We start from the raw sequence: 22882 nt of genomic DNA, 5'->3' as shown, positions 1-22882 counted from the left end.
AGAAACACAGAGCCTGAATCATTCAGCCTTCTTTAGCATGCATATTGTTTTCCCTGCCAGTGACAAGACCAGTGACAGGTCAAGATTCTCACCCGCTATGAACCTCTTATTTATAGCATTAGCCTTGTCACTGTTTCCTTCCATGGCGTTGACATATAAGATATCACTGATGTTGGTTGATAAAGCTGTGCTTTCTAAGCTTTAGTAGATTTATACACTTCACTACATCAAAATTTATAATCACCCTGAGTTCTGTTTATGGTTTTTGTGTAAAACTAAATAGTTTGTAAAGGTTATGCAACTTGTTCTAATTTTATGTTACAGTATCTCATTAACTCACAGTCAGTTAAAGATTATAAACATTTGTAGTGTTGATTAAAACTGGATCACTACCACATTACAAAACCACTATTATTGTTTTCAGCAGTGGTGGGAATCATTAAGATTCTGCTTTTTTCATTTTTACATAAAAAAGCACTGTAATTGCATACAAAAAAAATCACTTGTTTTAAAATGAATGCTTAGAAAATTACACCAATGTTCAATATGAGCTTGTTGAACATCTCATCCCAGAGTTGATCCCCCATTTGAACATATATTTTAAAATGGTTCATATTTATAAAAATTGTAATATTAAAGAAATCTTGCCTTGCTAAAAGTATTACTGGTGATTACTTTTTAATAATAATAATTCTTAGTAATTACATTTCCCCTCATGTAATATCTATAAAAACAATCAATCATATGTTAGATGACTTTCTACCCACAGATCTAGTACATTTTCCTTCAAAGCCGCCACCCCGAGGGATCACAGGAATTGATTCAAAGAGGCTACTGTGCTGTTATTTTAAAGTCAAGTGCACCAGTCCTCACTGGCATGCTAACCTGTCCTGAAACAGATGATTGTCTGCTTGTGGTTGTCAACTGAGAGAGAGAGAGAGAGAGCGCGACAGAGAGAGAGAGAGAGAGAGAGAGAGAGAGGAGAGAGAGAGGGAGAGAGAGAGAGAGAGAGAGAGAGAGAGAGAGAGAGAGAGAGAGAGAGAGAGAGAGAGAGAGAGAGAGAGAGAGAGAGAGAGAGAGAGAGAGGGATGAGGGGCTGGAGGGATGGTGTAAATGTCCTTTGTACCATCTCCTTTGCTCTGCTAGTTTCACCCAAGTGCTGTCTCCTGCCTTTTAGACCATTGAAGATTTTAAAGAACCATTGATTATCTTTCCTCTATATAATGGCACTCACACCACATCCCATTTCCCTGTAATCTTTGCAATATTGTCTAAAAACTTAACCAACATTGTCTCTAATTGCTGCATAGTTGCTCATCTTTGAAAGCATGCACAGTCAGTAATCCCTCCAGAGTGAACGAATCCACAAATATGAGACATATGCTCAACTGTGCACTCAAATGATGAACGCTGTGTCGGACAAGACAGCTGCACTGGTAGCCAATTAAGAGATTCCTTACACACACACACACACACACACACACACACACACACACACACACACACACACACACACACACACACACACACACACACACACACACCTGGATGAGAGTTGAAAGACACGGAAAGACGTCGGTTCACATCTCACGGCACGAGGCATCAAACAGCCAAGCATCCCTGGTTGCCTGCATTCTGCAGAGACATAAACACACAGATCAGAGTGTGTGAGGGCCCTTTGAGAGCTATCATTAGCACTTCACACGATTGTTGAGAAGCTGTGTACACAAAATACGTTTTGGTCCTGGTGATATACAAAATCAAGGGGGAATTGTTCCAAGTCTTGTCTGTCATAACATGTTGGGCTTAGAAGTGTCATTTTCTTTTTTATGTGTGTGAAAATACCAACACACTTGCAATATTTCACACATACACCTAATCAAGTAAATATTTTCAGTTGAAACTTATTTCCTTTTTTTCATCTGAATTGCTGGAAAGAGAGAAGATCTCAAACATAGAATAAAAAGAATAAAAAGTCAGACTGAATATCTAGGGTTCAAAAACCAAACAGAAACTGTTAAACCCTAGAGCAAAAGTCTAGACTAGGAGATATAAACTGGGTTATGATATTATGGATCTGGATTCTTACTGTCCAGTTTATAAAAACTGTCTGTTCTTGTACCAGTCTTTTTTTTTTTTTTTTTTATAATACAATCATGTCTTCTGTTGCAGATCTTTTGTGCCTAAACACATGTATATATGAATTATAAATATGAAGGTTGCTTTTATTTTATTCATCCTTTATTCATGGATAGAATTGTGAACTGACAACATAGTTTGTTTAAAAAGAATTTATGAGCTTGTTGATCATATTATCCAAAAGTTGATCCTCCATTTCATCATATATTTTTTTAAATGGTTAATTTAAAAATAATAATATCAATATTACTCTCTCACTCACTCATTTTCTACCGCACCTCTTGGGTCACGGGGAGCCTGTGCCTATCTCAGGCATCATCGGGCATCAAGGCAGGATACAACACAATGTTGTCTGCATTGATATGATATTGTTGATTTATATTTAATAATCATCATCCTCATTTTCAGTATGTCTAAGATTATTTTATTTTATTTACCGTCTTTGGAAGGAATTGTGAATTGACAATGTGGTTTAATGTGGAACTAATAAAAATGGACAGAACTGTTCATAGATGTCTAGACAAAGACATATATGTTTATTCTCTCTAGGTTCAGAACAGATGTCTGGTCAGAGTGTCATGAGGCAAAAGTGCTGACATGAAGCATGAAGCATGCTGACATGAATGCTATTTTTAATTTATAGCCATTGACTAATTTCTAAGCATTAAAGGTAAATATCATCACCATTCTGTCATGTTAGCTGCTTATCCTTGAAATTTTGGGTAACAAAAGTTTTATTACAATAAAGGAAACTGGAAATTCACATTACCGTATTTTCCGCACTATAAAGCGCACCGGATTATAAGACGCAGTCTCAATTACGGGGTCTATTTCTGTACTTAACCCATACATAAGGCGCATCGTATTATAAGGCGCATGCTAAACCATACGGTCAACAAAAAGGTAACAGAAGCAAAACAGTGAGTTTATTTGAACTTTATTCTACTATTGATGTTGAATTCTTTCACAGTTGCTCTATTCCCATTTACAACCGCGTAACTGAGCCTGTAGTTTGAATTGTGCCTCGTCAGTGTTGTATAAAGTACTAGAAAGCAATACTTGAGTAAAAGTACAAGTATCGTAAAGACTTCGGTAGAAGTGAAAGTTGCCTTTTAGAATATTACTCACGTAAAAGTCTTAAAGTATCTGATATAAACTGTACTTAAGTATCAAAAGTAAAAAGTAAAATTTCAGTGATTTTCGGTAGGCACACTTCATCCGGTAGGAAGAATCTTTCATTCCAATGTACAGAAACATTTCTTGCAAATACGGCCACAGGTCTATAACGTTATCTACTTCACCCTGTTCACCACTATCGTTGGGGTGGTTGTATTTGTGTCTTTTTATTGTGCGTGTTCGCTTTGCTTGAGATTAATACGGTATTTTCGTCAAACGCGCATGTGAGTGGGATGAAAACACCTCAAAGTTTCCCAGTAGGAGCAAGATCATGATCACTTGTGTCATGTTCAAAATGGCAGGGGGGAAAAAGGTCCTGTCTATGGTGTGGCTCTTTGCGGTAACACAGTAAAAAATGTGGCTCTTGTCTCTAACCGGCCACCCCTGGTCTAGGATAACGGGAGGTCCTCCAGTAGGTGCTTCCATGGCGGTTTCAGTTGTGCTTCCGCCTCCATTTGGCAACAATACGCTGAAATAGAGCGTGCGGAGCTGCGTAATGCCATCTAGGAGCAGTGATTCGCCAAACCTCCCTTATTACAGTCGAACACATTTCATCTGATTGTATTTTGTAATAACGAGTAACGAAGATGCTTAGTGGAAATATAACGGAGTAAAAGTATACATTTTATCTAGGAGATGTAGTGGAGTAAAAGTGAAAGTTGACATATTTAAATAGCGAAGTAAAGTACAGATACGTGAAATTTCTGCTTAAGTACAGTAACGAAGTATTTGTACTCCGTTACATTACAACACTGAGCCTCGTAAGCAAGTCTCTTCACTGGTGCCATTTTTTGGGGGATACCTACCGGAGGCGTGGTGGAGGTAAGCGTACGTACTGTACGTATTACGTAATGTTCTCTGATTGGTTTATCACTGCCAGCGTACGTAGTGTATGTATTACGTCCCTGTGTCAGCGGGAAATGGTCCGACAGTCAATCACCAAAGTCGACCAAAGTCGCACAACGACATTTTTACAGATTTTTGGAACTCAGTGCACACATAAGGCGCATGGCCGATTTTTGAGAAAATTTAAGGCTCTTAGGTGCGCCTTATAGTGTGGAAAATACGGCAATTACCTGTAGGTGGTAAATGCAAATCCCAGTACTGCCAGGGACATTCAACTGCTCATTATCTGTTGTTACTACATTGTATTTTGTAAGATGCTTTGGAATCAAAATGTGAGTTGTAATAAAATAAAAAAGTGGGGAAAAAAAGAAATGAATAAACCATTGATAATACCAGTTAAATTGGATAAAGCATTTGAACAGGGATGGAGGAGTAGGAGAGAGAGTTAACTCTCCTGACTCATTATAGAAAAGAAGCACCTCTGTGCTGAGGTGAAACTAGATCACAAGAACAATGTGATCCTTCTTAAACTGAATTCTGCTTCCCCAAGGACAGGGACATGTGAAAGGGTGTGTGTGTTTGTGCTAAGTAAATTAACACTGTGAAGACACTGTGTAGGCATGTGTCTGTGCTCTAGGCTTCTGTCACTCATATGTGTGTGTGTGTGTGTGTGTGTGTGTGTGTGTGTGTGTGTGTGTGTGTGTGTGTGTGTGTGTGTGTGTGTGTGTGTGTGTGTGTGTGTATATGCAGGATGTACAGTAAGCCTTGCCAGGATAAAGTGATTACTTAATATGAATGAATAAATCAATGTACACAAACAATGTACACAAACATTTGCATAGACCCAAACATGTAAAGGACATTGTCTTATACACAATAAAAATAAAAAAAAATAAAAGGTGCAGATTTAGAGTCCTTCCTACCGTTTGTTTAACTTCTGTTATGGGATGATTGATTTGCATTCTGTAAGTATTCCATTTCATTTACTATGGAATTCCAGAGATAGACTACTTTGTTTTGGATTTGGCATTTGTTTGGTATTTCTATAGCATGAAATTTAAAATATGAACATTTAATACAGGTCAAATCAAACTTTACAGTATTATTGGTAATGAATCACTAATGATTGATATTAACACTGCTTTGGATTAAGCACCAAAATCAGCAATAGAAACATTTTATATATATATATATATATATATATATATATATATATATATATATATATATATATATATATATATATATATATATATATATATATGTATATATATATATATATATATATATATATATATATATATATATATATATATATATATATATATATATATATAATTTTATTTTATTGTAGTCGTTTTTGTAAATTATATTAATATTTCAATCATGCCTCGCACAGCAGATAGTATTGCTGCCTAACGCTCTAAAGTCCCCAGTTTAATCCTGAGCTCAGGGTTAAGTGAGTGTGGAATTTTACATTCATCCACAGTTTGTGTACATTTTTACAAATACACACAAATATGTTGATTTGAACTTGTAATTGGCTGAAGGTGTGAACGAATGAATTAATGAATGAATGAATGTTATCCTATCTATCTATCTATCTATCTATCTATCTATCTATCTATCTATCTATCTATCTATCTATCTATCTATCTATCTATCTATCTATCTATCTATCTATCTATCTATCTATCTATCTATTCCCCATTGCTGTTATATTAACCTCCACTCTATTGGGAAATCATGACTGTGGGCTTATGTGTTCATTCAGCCACAAGGAGCATTAGTGAGGTCAAGCACTAATGTCTGGCAATAAGGCCTGCTGCACAGTCAGCATTCTTGTTTATCCCAGAGGTGTTCATAGGGGTTGAGGTCAGGGCTCTGTGTAGATCACTCAAGATCTTCCAATCCATGTCTTTATGGAGTTTGCTTTGTGCACAGGAGCATTGTCATGCAGGAACATGTTCAGGCCATTTAGTTCCAGTGAAGGAAAAAATGTATTGCTACAGAATACAAAGACATTCTATACAACTCTGTTCTTCCAAATGTGTAGCAACAGTTTGGAGAAGGCCCACCTATGTGTGTGATGCTCAGATGTCATATACATTTGGCCATATTGTGTATCATTATAGACTTAATTACAATTCTAAAACCCTCACATATTTTAACAAAGCCTCACAGAGCAGTTCAATGCCTGTGCAATAAAACTACCAACTCAGGAATCTCAAAGAGGTCATTTCAAAGACTTTTGTCAATTTGTTTCAAAGCATTTGAGGCTTGTTGGTGATTCATTACTGGCTCAATTCAGGATCATTTTTGAAATGCTTGCTTTCAAGTAGCTATTCAATCACATTACCTCTGCTCCTCCTAGGAGTCAGAGGTAAGTCAGCCTCATAGTTCTCCGAGTGCCTCTCATCGTTTATTCAACAGAGATGTCAGTGATTTAGCCAGCTCTTGCCTTGTAAGAAGAAATGACAGCAGCTCAAACATTGTGGTCACGTGTTGTGCTTGTTTTTCTCTCATGTGGTTTTGCTGACTGACATGCTGTATGGCATCTAACAAACATCCAAACAGCCTCAAATCTCTTAACATAAGAATAACCAAAACTTTATATATCTACATTTAAATGGTAAAAAGTGTGCAAAATCCTGTATTTTTATACAGCACAGCATTGTAGCCATTTTTATACAGTGCTTTCAGTGCAAAGTACCAACAATGTAAGCTCATATGATTCAGACACGTAAAAAGTCTCTAGACTTTCTTTTTTTAATCTGAAGAGCTCACCCTAAGTTGAGTCGCTAGAGATTTGAGTGGTTGAGATGAATTAGCTGCCATTTCCACCGACGTTGGTGGCATGAAAGCCTGATGGGCCAGAGCTGTTCATGATGACAGCAAAATGATCCTTCCTTTATTAAACGCCTCCGTCCCTATAAAAGTGGAGTAATATACTCTCTCGTCTTACCTGGAGGAAGGAGACACATTAAACATTAATTAAAAGTCACATTGGGAGGGCCTTTCTTATATCAGTCACCCTTTTCTGCTGGCGGATACAGAGCAGATAAGGAACTTTATTACCTTCTCTGATGAAAGAGGGAGGAAAGAAAGGGAAAGCAAGGGATGGAAAGGGACGGAGGCGATCATTCACACATCGTGCAAATCCTGCATAAGTTTATCACTGCTAATGAATTGAGAATGATTTAGCACACTGCAGAATCTTTGAACAATAATGACTTATACTTTTGTGACATTGATGTGTGGAGACATGTTCTATAACTAATGGAGAGAAATGAAAATAAATGCACTTGTGAATGTAGTCCTTTATGGTTGTAGTTTCATATAGTTTATATAAAGACTGTTCTCTGTTCTGGCACGTAGGTGGTGGAAGGAACTTGATAAATGAATGAATGAATGAATGAATGGACGGATGGATGGATGTACAAAAAGCTGACCCATTGAGTCAAGCAATGTTTAAAGACCTGCCTCTTCCTGAAATACTTAAATTAGCACTTAAAAACAAACAAATGAAACACTTGTGTGGTCTATGTGCACTTTTGTAAGAGCTAATCATCTGCCACATTCCATAAATACAATGTATGTTTATATGATGATTAGTTCTGCTTCAGTACTTTTAAAGCCTTTGGTTCAATCTACTCAGATACTTTGCTAATTATTTGTTACAGATACTTTGCTAATTATACTTTGCTAATAAACTAATTATTCCACATGGTTTAAGACAATATAAACATCTATTGATAAGCCATTTTTTGCTAAATATTTTAATGAAGCCGAAAATTTCGTTCTCAAACTCTGATCTCTCAAGAGATATGATCCAAATTTTAATGTTCGATGGTCAGAGGAAACATCAATGCACTTTAGCATAAATCTGTAAAAGTGAGAGCACGCGCACACACATGCGCGCGCACACACACACACACACACACACACACACACACACACACACACACACACACACACACACACACACACACACAAATTCATCAGTGTAAAGACCATGGGAAAACCAAGTTCTAATTTCTGTACTAGTGTATGGCACAATTAATCTAATTTAATTTATGGTCACATTCTCCTGTTTTCTTAATTAATTACTTAATCATGGTCAGCTGTGATATTGATGATCTAATTATTCAAGAATTCTGGTGTTTATTGAATATTAAAACACATTTAAATGTTTAAACTGTCTCTAATTGCATACTTGCTAATGCTTATTTGATTAACCTAATTATCAACTCCCTTTTATATTTAGCATTTAATAATGGAACTGTAATGAACAAAAGTTAGAAATCACAGTCAGAATACTGACAGATTTAAAGGCATATCAAGTACAAATGGAATACTGGCTTATAATGTACAATCTATAAATGCACAATAACAATATTCTGCTATTTAAACAGTTTTGATTAAAATAACCATGATTTTATTATCGGGTGTAATAATGATCATTTTATTGCCATTATCAAGCCGACCTATAGTAAAGTACAGTATAATGTGGTAAGGCTTTACTTTAAGGTTCCCTTAACTGACCGTATTTACTGATTTATTTTACATGAAAGAACAAACTATAAATGTCATTATTTTTATACCAATGTGTTAACAAAGCACATATATAAATTGACATTTGTTAACAGTAAACATTGACTAATGCTTATTTAATCAATGACTGAAATAGTTTTCAATAAATGAGCAAAAGCTAATTATAGTATGTTCCAAAATGTGTGTATATTAATGATTAATGTCTAGGTCAAGTTCTTGGTCACGTTTCCCAAAGTAAAAAGATAAATTTTAATCATAGAGCTAGCCTGACCTTGGCCACTCTCTTCCTGTTAAGATGAATTTTGGGAAACACAGCAGAGGTCTTCTGGTGTAAATCCTGGAAGTCTCAAGAACATTGGTAAATGCAGTTGTTGGTTTATTTCTCTTTTTGCTGACAGTGTGTTTTTTTCTCTTCATCAGGTATGGGAAAATAGTGTCAACAAAGGCAATCCTTGATAAAAACACCAACCAGTGCAAAGGTGAGTAGTGTTATTGAAGTGGTCACTATTCATTTGAAATTGAAGGTGATTTGTAATGATTATCTGAACATGGCATCTAGTAAAGCAGAAACTATTTGAGTAAATGAATGTATTGTTTATCACATTTTCAGGTCCCAGATTTGGGCATGGTGTATATAAAAGCAGCATTTGTCTTGCTAAACTGATAAACGTTTACATGATTTTAAAAGCGGGCTCTCGGGCAGCAGCTGTGTTTGAGTGATTGTAAGGATAATCGTTACAACAGGATGAGCGTTAGCGTGCCTGTCGGAGTAGCCCTTCCAGCCGGATAAGAGTTAGCGTGACTAAAAGGGTTGGCGATGGCATGAAACAGACCAGGATGTTCTCCTGTGTTGATGTACAGCACGGGCCGAGGGGAGCGTTAAAAATAGCCACAGGGTGAGGAAGGCGTCCAACTGAAATCGATGATTTTGCAGACAGACTCTTTTTAGGAGACTTTCCGCCATGGATGGAATCTCACAACCCAGCTTGCAGCACAATCTGCTGTGGAATGAAGCCTCTCCAACTGTATATGTGTGTTTGTGCATACATGTGGTTGTGTGGCTAAAATGTGGTAAATAAATGCTCTTTTAAAAAATGCAAAGTTATTTCAAAAATATGAGGAACCAGGGTTAATCGAATCCACATACTTATTAGTTATGGTCAAGTTCAATCCGAGCAGTACATGAAAGATCACAACCACGGAAGTGGAAAAGAGCGAGCAGAACAGATGGAGAGAGAGAAAGACAGACAGACAGACAGAGAGAGAGAGACAGAGAGAGAGAGACAGAGAGAGAGAGAGAGAGAGAGAGAGAGAGAGAGAGAGAGAGAGAGAGAGAGAGAGAGAGAGAGAGAGAGAGAGAGAGAGAGAAGAGCTGAATCAGAGCCCAGGGAAGCAAGAAAATAGAGGAAATCACTACAGGCTTTAGAGGGCTTCCTCTACCCAGATATACCCCCCCCCTCCTCCCAGCAAATCCTCCACCCTGATGGGACCATAGCAAGTGCTGATGGGAGCCGGGCCCATTAGTAGAGGGATGAGAAGAGAGAAACACAAACAAATAATTTCATTCACATGTTACAATCCAGCCATCTTGACTGTATATCTTGATATACAGTATATTTATTTATTTATTTATCTATTTGTTTGTTTATTGTGAGAGAGAGAGAGAGAGAGAGAGAGAGAGAGAGAGAGAGAGAGAGAGAGAGAGAGAGATATGTGTGTGTTGTGTAAAGTTTTGTTGTATAAATATGTTCTCTTTTATTTCATACAAAGTCACAGGATTAAACCTAAATCCAGTGCTAGGATTGCTATTCAAATCAACAACCACACTCCACTTTCATAACAAGAAGCTTATCGGAACTGGAGCTGATTGATGACAACTGGAATCACACCTTTTAGATAAATGAGATCAAAATGTAACACATGCACTTACCATTTAATGTGAAAAGTAGAACAGCATGCAAGGAAAATCACCTGATAATCCACTATTAATTATGGAGGTGGATAAACGATGCATTGGGGCTGTTTTGCCGTCTGTGGCCCAGCACCTCTTGTGCAGATTGATGGCATTATGAATTCCGCTCAGAATCAGGAGATATCAGCCAAAGCTTGGTTGCCTTTGCCAGGAGGTTCAGACTTGGCCATAGATGGCTTTTCAACATGAGGCTCAACAGACAACCAAATCAACACAGAAAGTAATGAACAGAGATTCAGTCACTCTTTAAATCCGAATGCTACTGAAAGTTCTGGTCAAAATAACAAGACCTCCAGTGTAAATCTAAGAATATAAAGGAGCTTAAAGGTTCTGCACTGAGAAGGGGAGTGTTTCAAACCTTGTTGGACATCACAGGAAACTAAAAAATCAGGAACTAAACTTCACTACTATTCTTTTGGGTGTTATTGAAACTTAATACTTGCACTTTTAATAGCATATTAACAAATAACTGAATGCAAAATATTTTTATATATTTTCAATATATTTTTTTTTAATTTCTTACATTTAACATCAAAATAACAAATCACAAAAGTCTCTTCTCTCAATGGTAGAGAGACTAATGATAGCTAATGATTGTAATCTATTCGTTCGTATGGTACACCACGTTTGTGTGGTGAGCTTCACATACTACACAATGTACTATGCTGTAGCTATCCATCGTGCATTAGAGTATAGACAATCCAGCAGATTGCAGTGTTGAACCTGAGAATAAAAAATCCTGATCCTACCTCAGAAAAATGCTTTACTATGTTGAAGTATGAAAAGTTTCGTTTCAAATAAGGATTGCTTGTTTTCTTATTATCACAATCTCCACATAACAAAAGATGTTTTCTCGTGATTTCGACACGATTCTAACTACTGGTAAATATTGGTTATTTACAGGCACACTGTATATTTTATTTATAATTACTCCATTAGCGTCTCTTGCATGGTGTCTTGCATATGACACAAATTATAGAGAATAAATGATGTTTTTAGGCAAAATAAAAAACTATGTATTTTCTTTTTTAGTAATAGTTTTAGTAAAAAAAATAATAAAATTCAGTTAAAAGCCATTCAGTTTTTACTTTTAGCATTTGAGTACATAAAAAAATTATTACCATTTAATTTGACATTTTTGGTTGAATACTACTGTATACTTTAGTAAACGTTTGACACATTATATATATTTTCATTTTCATTTTTATTTGTCAGCCTTGGACATTACATGAAGTTGTGTTCTGTTATTCTAAATGGAAGGCTTCACAGCGTATAACTGATTGGTGTTGATCATATTGAATTCAGTGCTTTGGTAAGGAAAACGTCAATTCCTTTGAGAAAACAAAATGCGGTGTGTCCTGCAGTATGCTAAATAAATTATACATCTTATTGTGTGTGTATGTGTGCGTGATTTCTTCTGCTTCAGTATATAGCTGTATTCAGCCCGAGTCTTCATTATGGTGTTATTGCAATATTCTCTCACTCACTCTCTCTCTTTATTGTGTTCTGAACAAGTACAAGGGATAAAAGACAAAATATTAGGGCCACTTATAGCATGATGAATTTTACATCAACTGTATTTTCATTAAGAAATCTATCCTCATGTAAGAAACATGTATAAGGTGTGTACTGACATTATCACACACAAACAAATGTCTGTTTTCTTTACTCTTAGGCTTTGGTTTTGCTCTGGCTCATTTCTGTGTGGTTTAAACTGGGTGTATCATTGTGTGTAGAATTCACATCTCTGCAGTCTTAAACTTGGACCTTCTGTCCCTGCCAACATCCTGGTGACCGCTGTTACGCCTGGGAGGTCAACAACCTCAGAAATGTGTTATGCACTCACTAACCAGAAGCAGTCCATCCGGCTTTCAGGCAGATCTCTATAACTCTTATCTCGTCATAGTGAGTAATCGAGAGAGGAGAGAGCGAGGAGACAAGAAAGAGAAGAGGAGCGAGAGAGCTGCGACGCGCGATCTCTCTCGCTCGCCTCTCTCAACACTCCAGAGTTTCTCTCTCTCTCTCTCTCCCACTCCCTCTCTCTCTCTCTCTCTCTCTCTCTCTCTCTCTCTCTCTCTCTCTCTAACACACACACACACACACTTTTAAAGAGTTGCATAGCATCCGCAAGTCTCTTGAATATTTCTCTAAACAGAGACACACACCATCTGCATATTGCTCCCTGCATGTATACGTGTCGCACTCATGAACGTCTAAACCATATGTTCTATGCTCAGCCTGCTGAGATTATTGAAGGGAGACAGAGTGACAGAGAGCAAGTATAGTTTTTTTTAGATAGGTTTGAATGTGATAGTTCTATATCCGAGGCTGTGACTGATAAATATAAAATGTGATGCTGAGAGAGAGAGAGAGAGAGAGAGAGAGAGAGAGAGAGAGAGAGAGAGAGAGAGAGAGAGAGAGAGAGAGAGAGACAGAGACAGAGAGAGAGAGAGAGAGAGAGAGAGACAGAGACAGAGACACAGAGAGAGAGAGAGAGATTGACTTTCAAGATATCTTCAATGCATCGACTTACAAGTTTAAAAAGAATATGTCCCATCTCTGACCCCACAAATATTCCCAAACCTACACACATTCAAGTACACACATAAAAGAACTATGCAAATGTAAGCAGTTGTTTTACTCCTTTGTCTACATCGAAAATGGTCAAATATTCCAGACACACATACAGTATGCCTGTATGAATACAACAATGTAGATATTTCAGATGTTTCATAAAGCTTTAAAGGAGAATTTGAGTCAGTGTATTTTCTGCAACAGTAATGTCTACAAGACAGAGAAGGTTGTGTTTTCCGGTTTCTTTTGATATTCTGTTTAAAAGAGAGGTTGTTGATGGGACAGTTGTTTATAGATAATGTTACAGTTATAACAGAAACTAATTATAAATGGTTAAAATGTACGACGTGTCATCCGTTATTACATTCAAATGAAATTGTAATCTTTGTAAAAATAATAATAATAATAATAATAATAATAATAATAATAATAATAATAATAATAATAATAATAATAATAATAATAATTGTAATTATTTTGTTCTAAAAAGAAATGAAACACTTTGGGACAAGAAAAGGAAATCTTTTAGGAAAACAATAAACTTTAGAATGGCCTGTTGTTCCTTCTTCTTAGTGAATTATATCTGAATCCAGATACTATGCTGTTAATCATCTCTACTGAATCCTTTTTCACTGTTATACAGAAAATGCTGTAAGATCTCGTTTTCTTCTCTCTCTCTTCCATTGTGTGTGTGTGTGTGTGTGTGTGTGTGTGTGTGTGTGTGTGTGTGTGTGTGTGTGTGTGTGTGTGTGTGTGTGTGTGTGTGTGTGTGTGTGTGTGTGCTTGTGTTTAGGTTATGGCTTTGTGGATTTTGACAGTCCTGCTGCTGCGCAGAAAGCCGTGGCCTCTCTGAAGGCTAATGGAGTGCAGGCCCAGATGGCCAAGGTAAGAAGACCCATGAAGCTACATACACAACCTGCTTGTTCTGCTAACAATCCTGCTGCTAATAACAATTAACCTATATTTTATTGATTATGATTATGCTTGAACTGAAGATGGTGTATCTTGTTTTATTTTTTCATTTAAATGCTGAACAAATACATAAAAATGCATGAATTTAAAACAAAGGGATTCTCAAATCAACCTTGGTTTGTCAGCAGTGCAGTTCTGAATGTAGAGTAGAGCAGAGGGATAAAGTACAATAGTGCATTATGTGCCAGTGATTTATGACTGACAAAAATAATTTTTGGATGACTTTCTTTTTTTTTCTCCCCCCTGACACATGGAATGCAGTTTGTATTTGTGTAGCAGATTCCTAATTTAGCTCTTCGTTTTAAGGAGCAGAGAAAATATCTCTGGTATATAATGTGCCTTAAAATATAAAACACTCAAAACTTACACAATGCAAGAGTGTGTGTGTGTGTGTGTGTGTGTGTGTGTGTGTGTGTGTGTGTGTGAGAGAGAGAGAGAGAGAGAGAGAGAGAGAGAGAGAGAGAGAGAGAGAGATTTGATCATTTAATTAAATATCTATGTCTGAGTTTCTTATTTACTTATTAGTAGTAGCAATAGTAGCAATCCTCACAATCCTCATAGTAATAGCAGTATTGATAATAGGTTGAATTAAATGAAAACCTTGCCAAAGTAAAAGGAAGAAGGCTTTACTCATCATAAACATACAATACAACACAGCGAAATGCTTTTTTTTTATATATATCTCAGGTAGTTAGGGTCAGAGCACAGGGTAAACCATAATATATCACCCCTGGAGCAGAGAGAGGGTCGGGGGCCAAACGGTGCTGGGGTTTGAAGACCAACCTTCTAATCCTTAAACCAGAACAGAGCCAACACTGCCACAAACACTCACACCAAATGCAACTCATTCCTACAATTCCTCTCTTAGGGCATTAAACATGCAGTTTACATGAAAATGTACTGTGCATCCATAGTTCTCAGCCTTATTGCTAACTTAAATCTGATGCACCTGATACATTTTATAACCTATTTGCATTAAACAATACAAAATAAAGTGGCAGTTGCAGTAGTAATAATAGTAATAGTAGTAAAATGGTAGTAGTCTTGTCAAAGGCAGACTCAAATTCTGAAGATCTTACATATTTACACTTGTAGATTTCGAAATGTATCTTTAGAACAATGAAAGAACAGCAATTAAATCAGCTAAATAGTTTGGCTTAAGGCTCATTAAATTAAATGCAAGCACAATGAAACAGTCTCTTGCTAAGTCCTACTGAAACTCTTTTCATTAAGACAGATCTCTGGTTTCAGTGCCCCATGCATTCAATTAAAACACTGTTCACTGGATCTGGATTGTTTTATTTATTTATTTTTTAAAGATGCCATGTATCTCACATTGATGATTTATTATATATATATATATATATATATATATATATATATATATATATATATATATATATATATATATATATATATAGATATATATCATTTAAGAAAGTTTTTTTTTTTCACATTTTGCAGTGTTGACTTTTTTCAGATATAACTTTATTCTGTTCTACTTTATTGGAGGTTTGGAATTTTAAATCTGCCCTAATGTGTGTGTGTGTGTGTGTGTGTGTGTGTGTGTGTGTGTGTGTGTGTGTGTGTGTGTGTGTGTGTGTGTGTGTGTGTGTGTGTGTGTGTGTGTGTGTGTTCATATATTATGTGAATAGTTTGGACTGAAGCTTCTAGTTTTAATTAATACAACAGCAGCAACAAGAAAAAAGATAATACATCTATACAGCTTATTATAAATAACTCAAGTTTGTCAATTGAGGCACTCTGTGATGGCAATTAAAATCATTTGGTTTCTTATCATTCTTAATAAAATGATGTACAATGTCAATATCATTTATAGCTGAAATGCAGAATGACACCCAGCATTACGGAGAAAAGTGACACTAATGTTACAGCATGTCACAAAGGATGGAATTATAGTCAAAGATGAATGAGGAGATATTAGAGTGTATGAAAATGCTTGCATGGCATTTCTGCCCACGTCCAAAGAATTATAAGTGAGCATTATAATGAATTAAAAATACAGATTGCTTAAAAATGCAAACAGCCATGTGCCAAGTCTCATATCAGAAAGAAAATATTGTGAGGAATTAAAGTGTAATACTATGAAGATATAAAGTAGGTATAATGAAAACATAAGGTGAATACTACACATTTGTCAGCAGACCTAGAGGAAATGTTAAGGCATCAAAACATATTGCAGACATCCCAGAATTCAACTGATAAAATGAATTATCACAGAATCTATCTAATACTTCAGTGTGAGGACACTGTGGGATTGGATAACTTACACAATCAGTTCATGTCCCTTCAGTGTGACAGAACTGTTGATGCCTAAGGCTGCAAGAATGAGAAACCCTTACCCTCTCTCTCTCTCTCTCTCTCTCTCTCTCTCTCTCTCTCTCTCTCTCTCTCTCTCTCTCTCTCTCTCTCTCTCTCACACTCTTTTCTCTATCATTCTTATTCTTTCTTATTGGTAATCACAGTACAATTCCCCCTTCAGCCTATTACACTGAATTACAAGGTGCACTCCTTTGATTGCTGTGTCTGCTTCCCAGAGGTAACAAGAGGCCTTGTTGCTTCCTAGACAGCTGCATGCCTCATTGAACAGAATACACATTAAGTAAAGGTGGTAGGGCTGGGCATTTACAGTAAATTACTGTACATGGTCTTTTTTTTATTTTTTGTCGACTATGAGGAGGGGCAAGGGAGTGCTGACTGCTGCATTGGTGTTTTGTTGTGAGCTATGGTGAAAAAAGAAGCCTGTTTTTGCTGACCAAATCCCCTGAAGACCAAGTGAAGGAATATCTAACCATACTATAGTACAGTACACAGTAATAGCAGAGAGAAATAGATCGTGTGGCAACAAAATTCTACAAGCAGCTCAAAGGACAAATGAGGTCCATAAGCAATGATGCGATTTCAGACCACCTAAATAAAGAATATATATATATATATATATATATATATATATATATATATAGATAGATAGATAGATAGATAGATAGATAGATAGATAGATAGATAGATAGATAGATAGATAGATAGATAGATAGATAGATAGAGATCTCTGACCATTATTATTTAACACCAGAAGATTGATAAGAAATATTAAATTTCAAAATATGAATATCATTGCAGAAATAATACGGAGTACATTCAAGTTAACAACAAACCACACTCCTTGCTTTAAGAAACTTGTGTGACTTGGATAATAATTAATGAATAAAATAAATTTTTTTAATAGGAACATAATAACTTAACAAGGTTGTGTGATATGCTACAATAACATAAATTCCAGAAATTTTATATTTCTTTTATTCCTTTTATTATTTAATTTTCCCCATCTTGAAGTTATGTTAATTAGACAATCAGTTGTTTAATGTGGTGTATCCAGAATAAAAGTCCCTCTATAAGTTATTACTATAGAAACAATAACATGTTAGAATGTGCATAGTAATATGTATCAGTGAGTTGAATTACATCCAGCAATATTGTCAGAGCTGCTGTGACCCAAGTGAAACAGTTTCAAGAGAGTCAACAGTCGAGAGTTGAACAAACATCTCTTTGCTGAACCTTAATGATATTTACTGTCATTTATTGGCTCCACACCAGCTGTCCTGATCATTTCCAAACAAAAGGAATTTCAGGGGGATTTAGTCCAAAACAGAGCATTGAAAAATTTAGTCATGTGATAGCTTTCATGTGGCCCTGGAATTGCTACTGAACCGGAGACTACCTTGCACTAGAGCACTTGGGTCTGCGCTTGTTCAGTAGTAAAGTAACCGGTTATTTTCCACAATGCATCTCTATGATGAGTAGCAGGGAAATATCGTAATACACAGAAGAGGTGAGACGCCTTACTCTGTATGATAGCGCCAAAAAATATAAATAAAAAATACGGTGATTTGTCTTGTGTTATCCTTTCGGGGTTGAAAAGGCAACCCACCAATGCTCCGAGGTTTGATAGAATCAGGAACAATCACACTCAGATTCAGACTGCAGCAAATGTGCTAAATGTGAAAATCACCTCAAATTCTAATCATATCCTTTATGGTTTGGCAAAGAAGCAAAAGAAGACTAAAAAACTGAATGATTCTGTGTTAGAATTGGTTAGATTTAAAGCTGTTTTTTTCCACTATATAAAGCCTTCCTCTTTGTGGCATGATATCATGTTGAGTCATTGATCTTGTTCCACATCTCGTACCTTGATTGTAAAATTTGTCTCATGTCATCTTCAACCTGCCCAGTAACCATAGAGCTAGATCGTTACGGAAGGCAGATTGTCCTGATTAAGCCATCTTAAGGTTCAGATGTCAGATGTCTGAATTCTGTCTCACTGAAGAACTAAGTGCAGCTTTTCATCTGACACAGATGCTGTTATATATTATTATACTTATTTACCTGTACAAATCATACTAGTAAGCTGTGCAGTTCCATCAAAACTGTACAAAACAGTGTAGAGTTTCAGCATTCAATATTATTCAGGCTGATTACATGGTCTATTTAAGCAATTAATGGAAATCTGTGAAACTGGAGTGTGACGCTGTTGTTGTAGTATAACATGAGGAAGATGGAGATCAGGATGTAGGAAGTAAAGAAAACTAGGAAACTAGAAAGTGCAGCCTTTAGATTTTCTAAGGCATTTTTTTTTATTATTTTACATACTGTATATTTATAACCACATGAATGATTTCTTTTTTTACCCCAGCCAAAAGTTTCGTCTTGTATTTCATTTTAAATGCATTAAGACAGTGAAAGGAACACGAACTACCAGCTGGTAAGACCTCACTGGCTTTCTTTGTAGTCATTTCTCTTTCTGTCAGTACTGTACTGTTTTACTGTTCTCACAAAGTGAGTTAGCGCATATCCGTTTGTACCGAACTAACAGATAACATTGTCGCTTCCTGGAGTTTGAAACCAGGATGCTTTACTGGGCCGGGTTATGGAAGAGAAGGAATTTCATTTGTCATGGACGTCTTAACATTACAGTATTGCAGTGCCATAAAATGTGTAATAAAAACTTAACAAACTTTAACCTCATATTCTAGAGAGAGAGAGAGAGAGAGAGAGAGAGAGAGAGAGAGAGAGAGAGAGAGAGAGAGAGAGAGAGAGAGAGAGGCAGTGTGTTTCCCCTGAGAGGCGCCTTAGACTTTATTGCACAACGTCTGTGTATGTATGAGTATCTGTGGTTTTGTGTGTTGTGTGATTGAGAGTACAGACATATGTCACATTAACCCTTTCCTACTGACTACAAGGCAGCGCTAATGTTGCTGCCTAGCATGGAACATTCTATAAAACAAAAAAGACATGTGGTTCTCATTGAGTAAATAAGTTTCAGTCCTAAAATGTAGATTGTCTAGAGAATTGTTAGGGAATTGCTACACTTTAATAAATGTTTATTGTAGTTCTGTAAAAATGTACAGTATAGTATTGATATCTTACATGGTATAAAATAAGACATAATGCAGTACACTTGCTAATTTGTCTAAGAAAAAGTGACTTACTTTTGATGCTAGATACAACAAAGCTGTAGGGTAAGTGTTTTACTTAAGGACCCAAACCTGACATTGTGATGGTGAAGGGAGTTGAACCTAAAGTCTTCCGAACTCTAAAACAAAGCCCTACCCAATGAAACACAAAAACTCTTTGCATTGATTCTGTCACTGATTGCGTTAAAACATTTAAGGCTTTAAGCTACAGATCAGAAGATTGCATGTTTATATCCCGGCAATGCCAACCTGACATGGCGAGCTCTCTGAGTTTGTCTCATAACCTTCAGCTCATTTGTAGGCTGCTTTGGGCACAATGTACTGAATTGTGTGTGACTTTTTAATATGTAAGCTATTATAATGCTTTGCTGTAAATAGATTTTTCATTTTTACGATTCTTTTGCCAGTTGATTACTGTAACATTTACAGGCTTATTTTTGTAGTGTTGGGTATCACTTTGTCACCATGAAAACACCTGAGCAAATTAAAATAAGATATGGATATGTGAGTGAGGGTATTAAATATGAATAATGGTGAATAGCATTATTGTTATGCCTTTGATAGCTTAGGTTTGCTGGTTTCCTGAAGCTGCAGCAGTGTTGGCTCCAGCATTGGCATTTTGTCAATGAAAATTGAGAAGATTGGTTTGTTCTCAGATTCTTAAACCAGTGTGTTCGCTATCTTTTATAGAATCTATGTACCATTCTGTTCTTTATAATGGTGCACAGAGTGAGGAGAGAGAGAGAGAGAGAGAGAGAGAGAGAGAGAGAGAGAGAGAGAGAGAGAGAGAGAGAGAGAGAGAGAGAGAGAGAGAGAGAGAGAGAGAGAGAGAGAGAAATAAATTGGGGACATATGAAGTAGCAAAAAAATGGCTTGTAGGTTTTGACTTTCTTTTGTCTTTACTAAAAAAAGCCATTTCAGTGGGTAGCACCTGGTCTCCAAACTTTGATATCCAGCAGTCCTTTGTGTGTCCGTGTGTGTGTTTGTGTGTCCGTGTGTGTGTCTTTGAGCATAGGTCGGTGTATACCCTCAGACTACAGCTCAAATGCTCCAAACAATCTGTCATCCACAGCAAAGCTCCTGGTGTATAAACAGTGAGAGCTGAGAGGAGAGTGAAGACATCCCATCAGAGCTGAGAGAAAAGGATTTCAGAGATGAGGAAGGTTATGCTTACTCAGCACTCAGGTCTTATAGTCAGGTCTTGCTTGATGCCCTTGATAGCTTAGTGTTTGGCCGTGAACAATGAATATTATTCGATATTAGTCTGTGGATGGAAATGTTCCAGTACACAGTCAAATTGTTTAAAAAGGCTTCTTTTCATTAACCAAAGCACACTTTTAAAATGGAAATGCCTTTTTTTTCTGTACTGCAGTCATTACTTCATTGTATGGTTTTGCTGCTGCTTCCTTATCCTGCTTCAATTTGTCCTCATCAGTCATACCAATTAACTTGGTATGGAAGGATTATACTGTTCTCCGTGAGCTTGTGTGTGTGGTATGTCTGTGTGTGTGTGCGACTGTTTCTGCACCAGTGTGTCCACCAATCCTTTTTTCCCCCCTCTGAGCAACAGAAAGATAATTTGACAGGTAAAGCTGTATCTTTGGCTTTCATTATGAATTCTTCCCACAGGCACAGAAATTGTCAGGTTGATTCTGAGAGAGTCTGTGTGAGATGTGTGTGCATGTATGTATGTGTTTCATTGCATCTTTGTGTGTTAATCCACACAAGCACGCATGAATATGCATAAGTGTGTGTGTGTGTGTGTGTGTGTGTGTGTGTGTGTGTGTGTGTGTGTGTGTGTGTGTGTGTGTGTGTGTGTGTGTGTGTGTGTGTGTGTGTGTGTGTGTGTGTGTGTGTGTGTGTGTGTGTGTGAGTGAGTGTGTGTGTGCACGTGTGTGTTTACTGTGAAACACATATCGCGCCTGTTAATTAGTGCAGCTGATTTCAGCATACGCTAGTTTGCCATAATGCCTTTTGTTCCCGCTGCACAAAACCATTCCCTTAGACCGATACAGGAGTGTGGAAAATACGCTTGTTCATTCTCCACATGTCACAGTCTTATAGAAGAGGCAATTGGGGGTGAAGAATTGCTCTTTAAAAGAGGAATCCATTCCAACGCCGATCTCCTAAGCCCACGGATAAAGTGGCCTTGCAATTTGAAGCTCTAGTTCCATTGGTTTTATAGGTAGCCTTTCATGTGGAAGTTTCACTGGCTCTCGAGCCACATGCCTCATCACCGTTGGAGCAGGAGATGCCCTCCGGTGTTACACTGATCCTACTCTCACTGAGAATTATTTATTACCACCAATGTCCTACCACTATTACCATTAAGTACCATTCATTTAGATACCCATTGCACCATTTTTTTGAAACCCTTTGTTAAGTGCATGTTTTAGTGCACTCATCTTATCTACCCTCAGCAGGTCCTCTTAGGTGTTCCAGTCTGTAAGGATACACAAATCGTGTGCCATGCACTGCTGTTTGTTGTACGTATGTGGTGTACTGATCTATAATGGAATATGTTCAGTCTTTTCATGATTTTAAATCCTGCACTTTTGTGCTATTACGCATTTATTGGAAATAGTCTGCATTGCTAAAGGAATGCCGAGTGAAGAACGATAAACCCATTTACTCAAACGCAGAAACTTGTTTTGAAATAAAGTACAAAATAAAGGGTACTTTGTTCAGCCAGAAGCCAATGAAAATAATATTTACTGTAAACCTACATAATTAATCCTTTTTGTATATTCAAAGTTTGTTGTTATGTGTTTTTTTTTGTTGGTTTTTGTAGCAATTTTATTTTGTGTATCTAATCAGGAATGTGTGTGAGTGTGTGTGTGTGTGTGTGTGTGTGTGTGTGTGTGTGTGTGTGTGTGTGTGTGTGTGTGTGTGTGTGTTTGTATATATAAAGCTGCAAAATGCAATAAGCTATTTCTGTGTGTGTGCGTGCGCATGTGTGTGTGCATGTGTGTGTATGTGTGTGCGTGAGTTCCTGCGTGTGAGTGTGTGCGTACAGTATGTGTTTAGCTGTGAATTCATTCAGTACTGTTAGGGAATTGCTACATTTTAATAAATGTTTATTGTAGTTCTGTAAAAATGTACAGTATAGTATTGATATCTTACATGGTATAAAATAAGACATAATGCAGTACACTTG

At 36.7% G+C, this 22882-nt stretch overlaps 1 protein-coding gene across 3 annotated transcripts in view; it reads left to right on the top strand.

The window, feature by feature from the left end:
* Positions 1–22882, top strand: part of rbms3 (RNA binding motif, single stranded interacting protein) — a 127795-nt gene that overhangs the window by 31699 nt on the left and 73214 nt on the right. For all 3 annotated transcript variants that reach the window (XM_027149950.2, XM_027149951.2, XM_047810801.1), the window contains exons 3-4: positions 9136–9194; positions 14055–14146. In XM_027149950.2, the coding sequence (XP_027005751.1) occupies positions 9136–9194; positions 14055–14146 (151 nt within the window). The remainder of the gene's footprint in view (positions 1–9135; positions 9195–14054; positions 14147–22882) is intronic.

This window comes from Tachysurus fulvidraco, chromosome 3, assembly GCF_022655615.1.
Source record: "Tachysurus fulvidraco isolate hzauxx_2018 chromosome 3, HZAU_PFXX_2.0, whole genome shotgun sequence".
Taxonomy (NCBI): Eukaryota; Metazoa; Chordata; class Actinopteri; order Siluriformes; family Bagridae; genus Tachysurus; species Tachysurus fulvidraco.
Note: the sequence above shows the minus strand (reverse complement) of the source record. Positions and strands in the feature narration are given on the sequence as shown.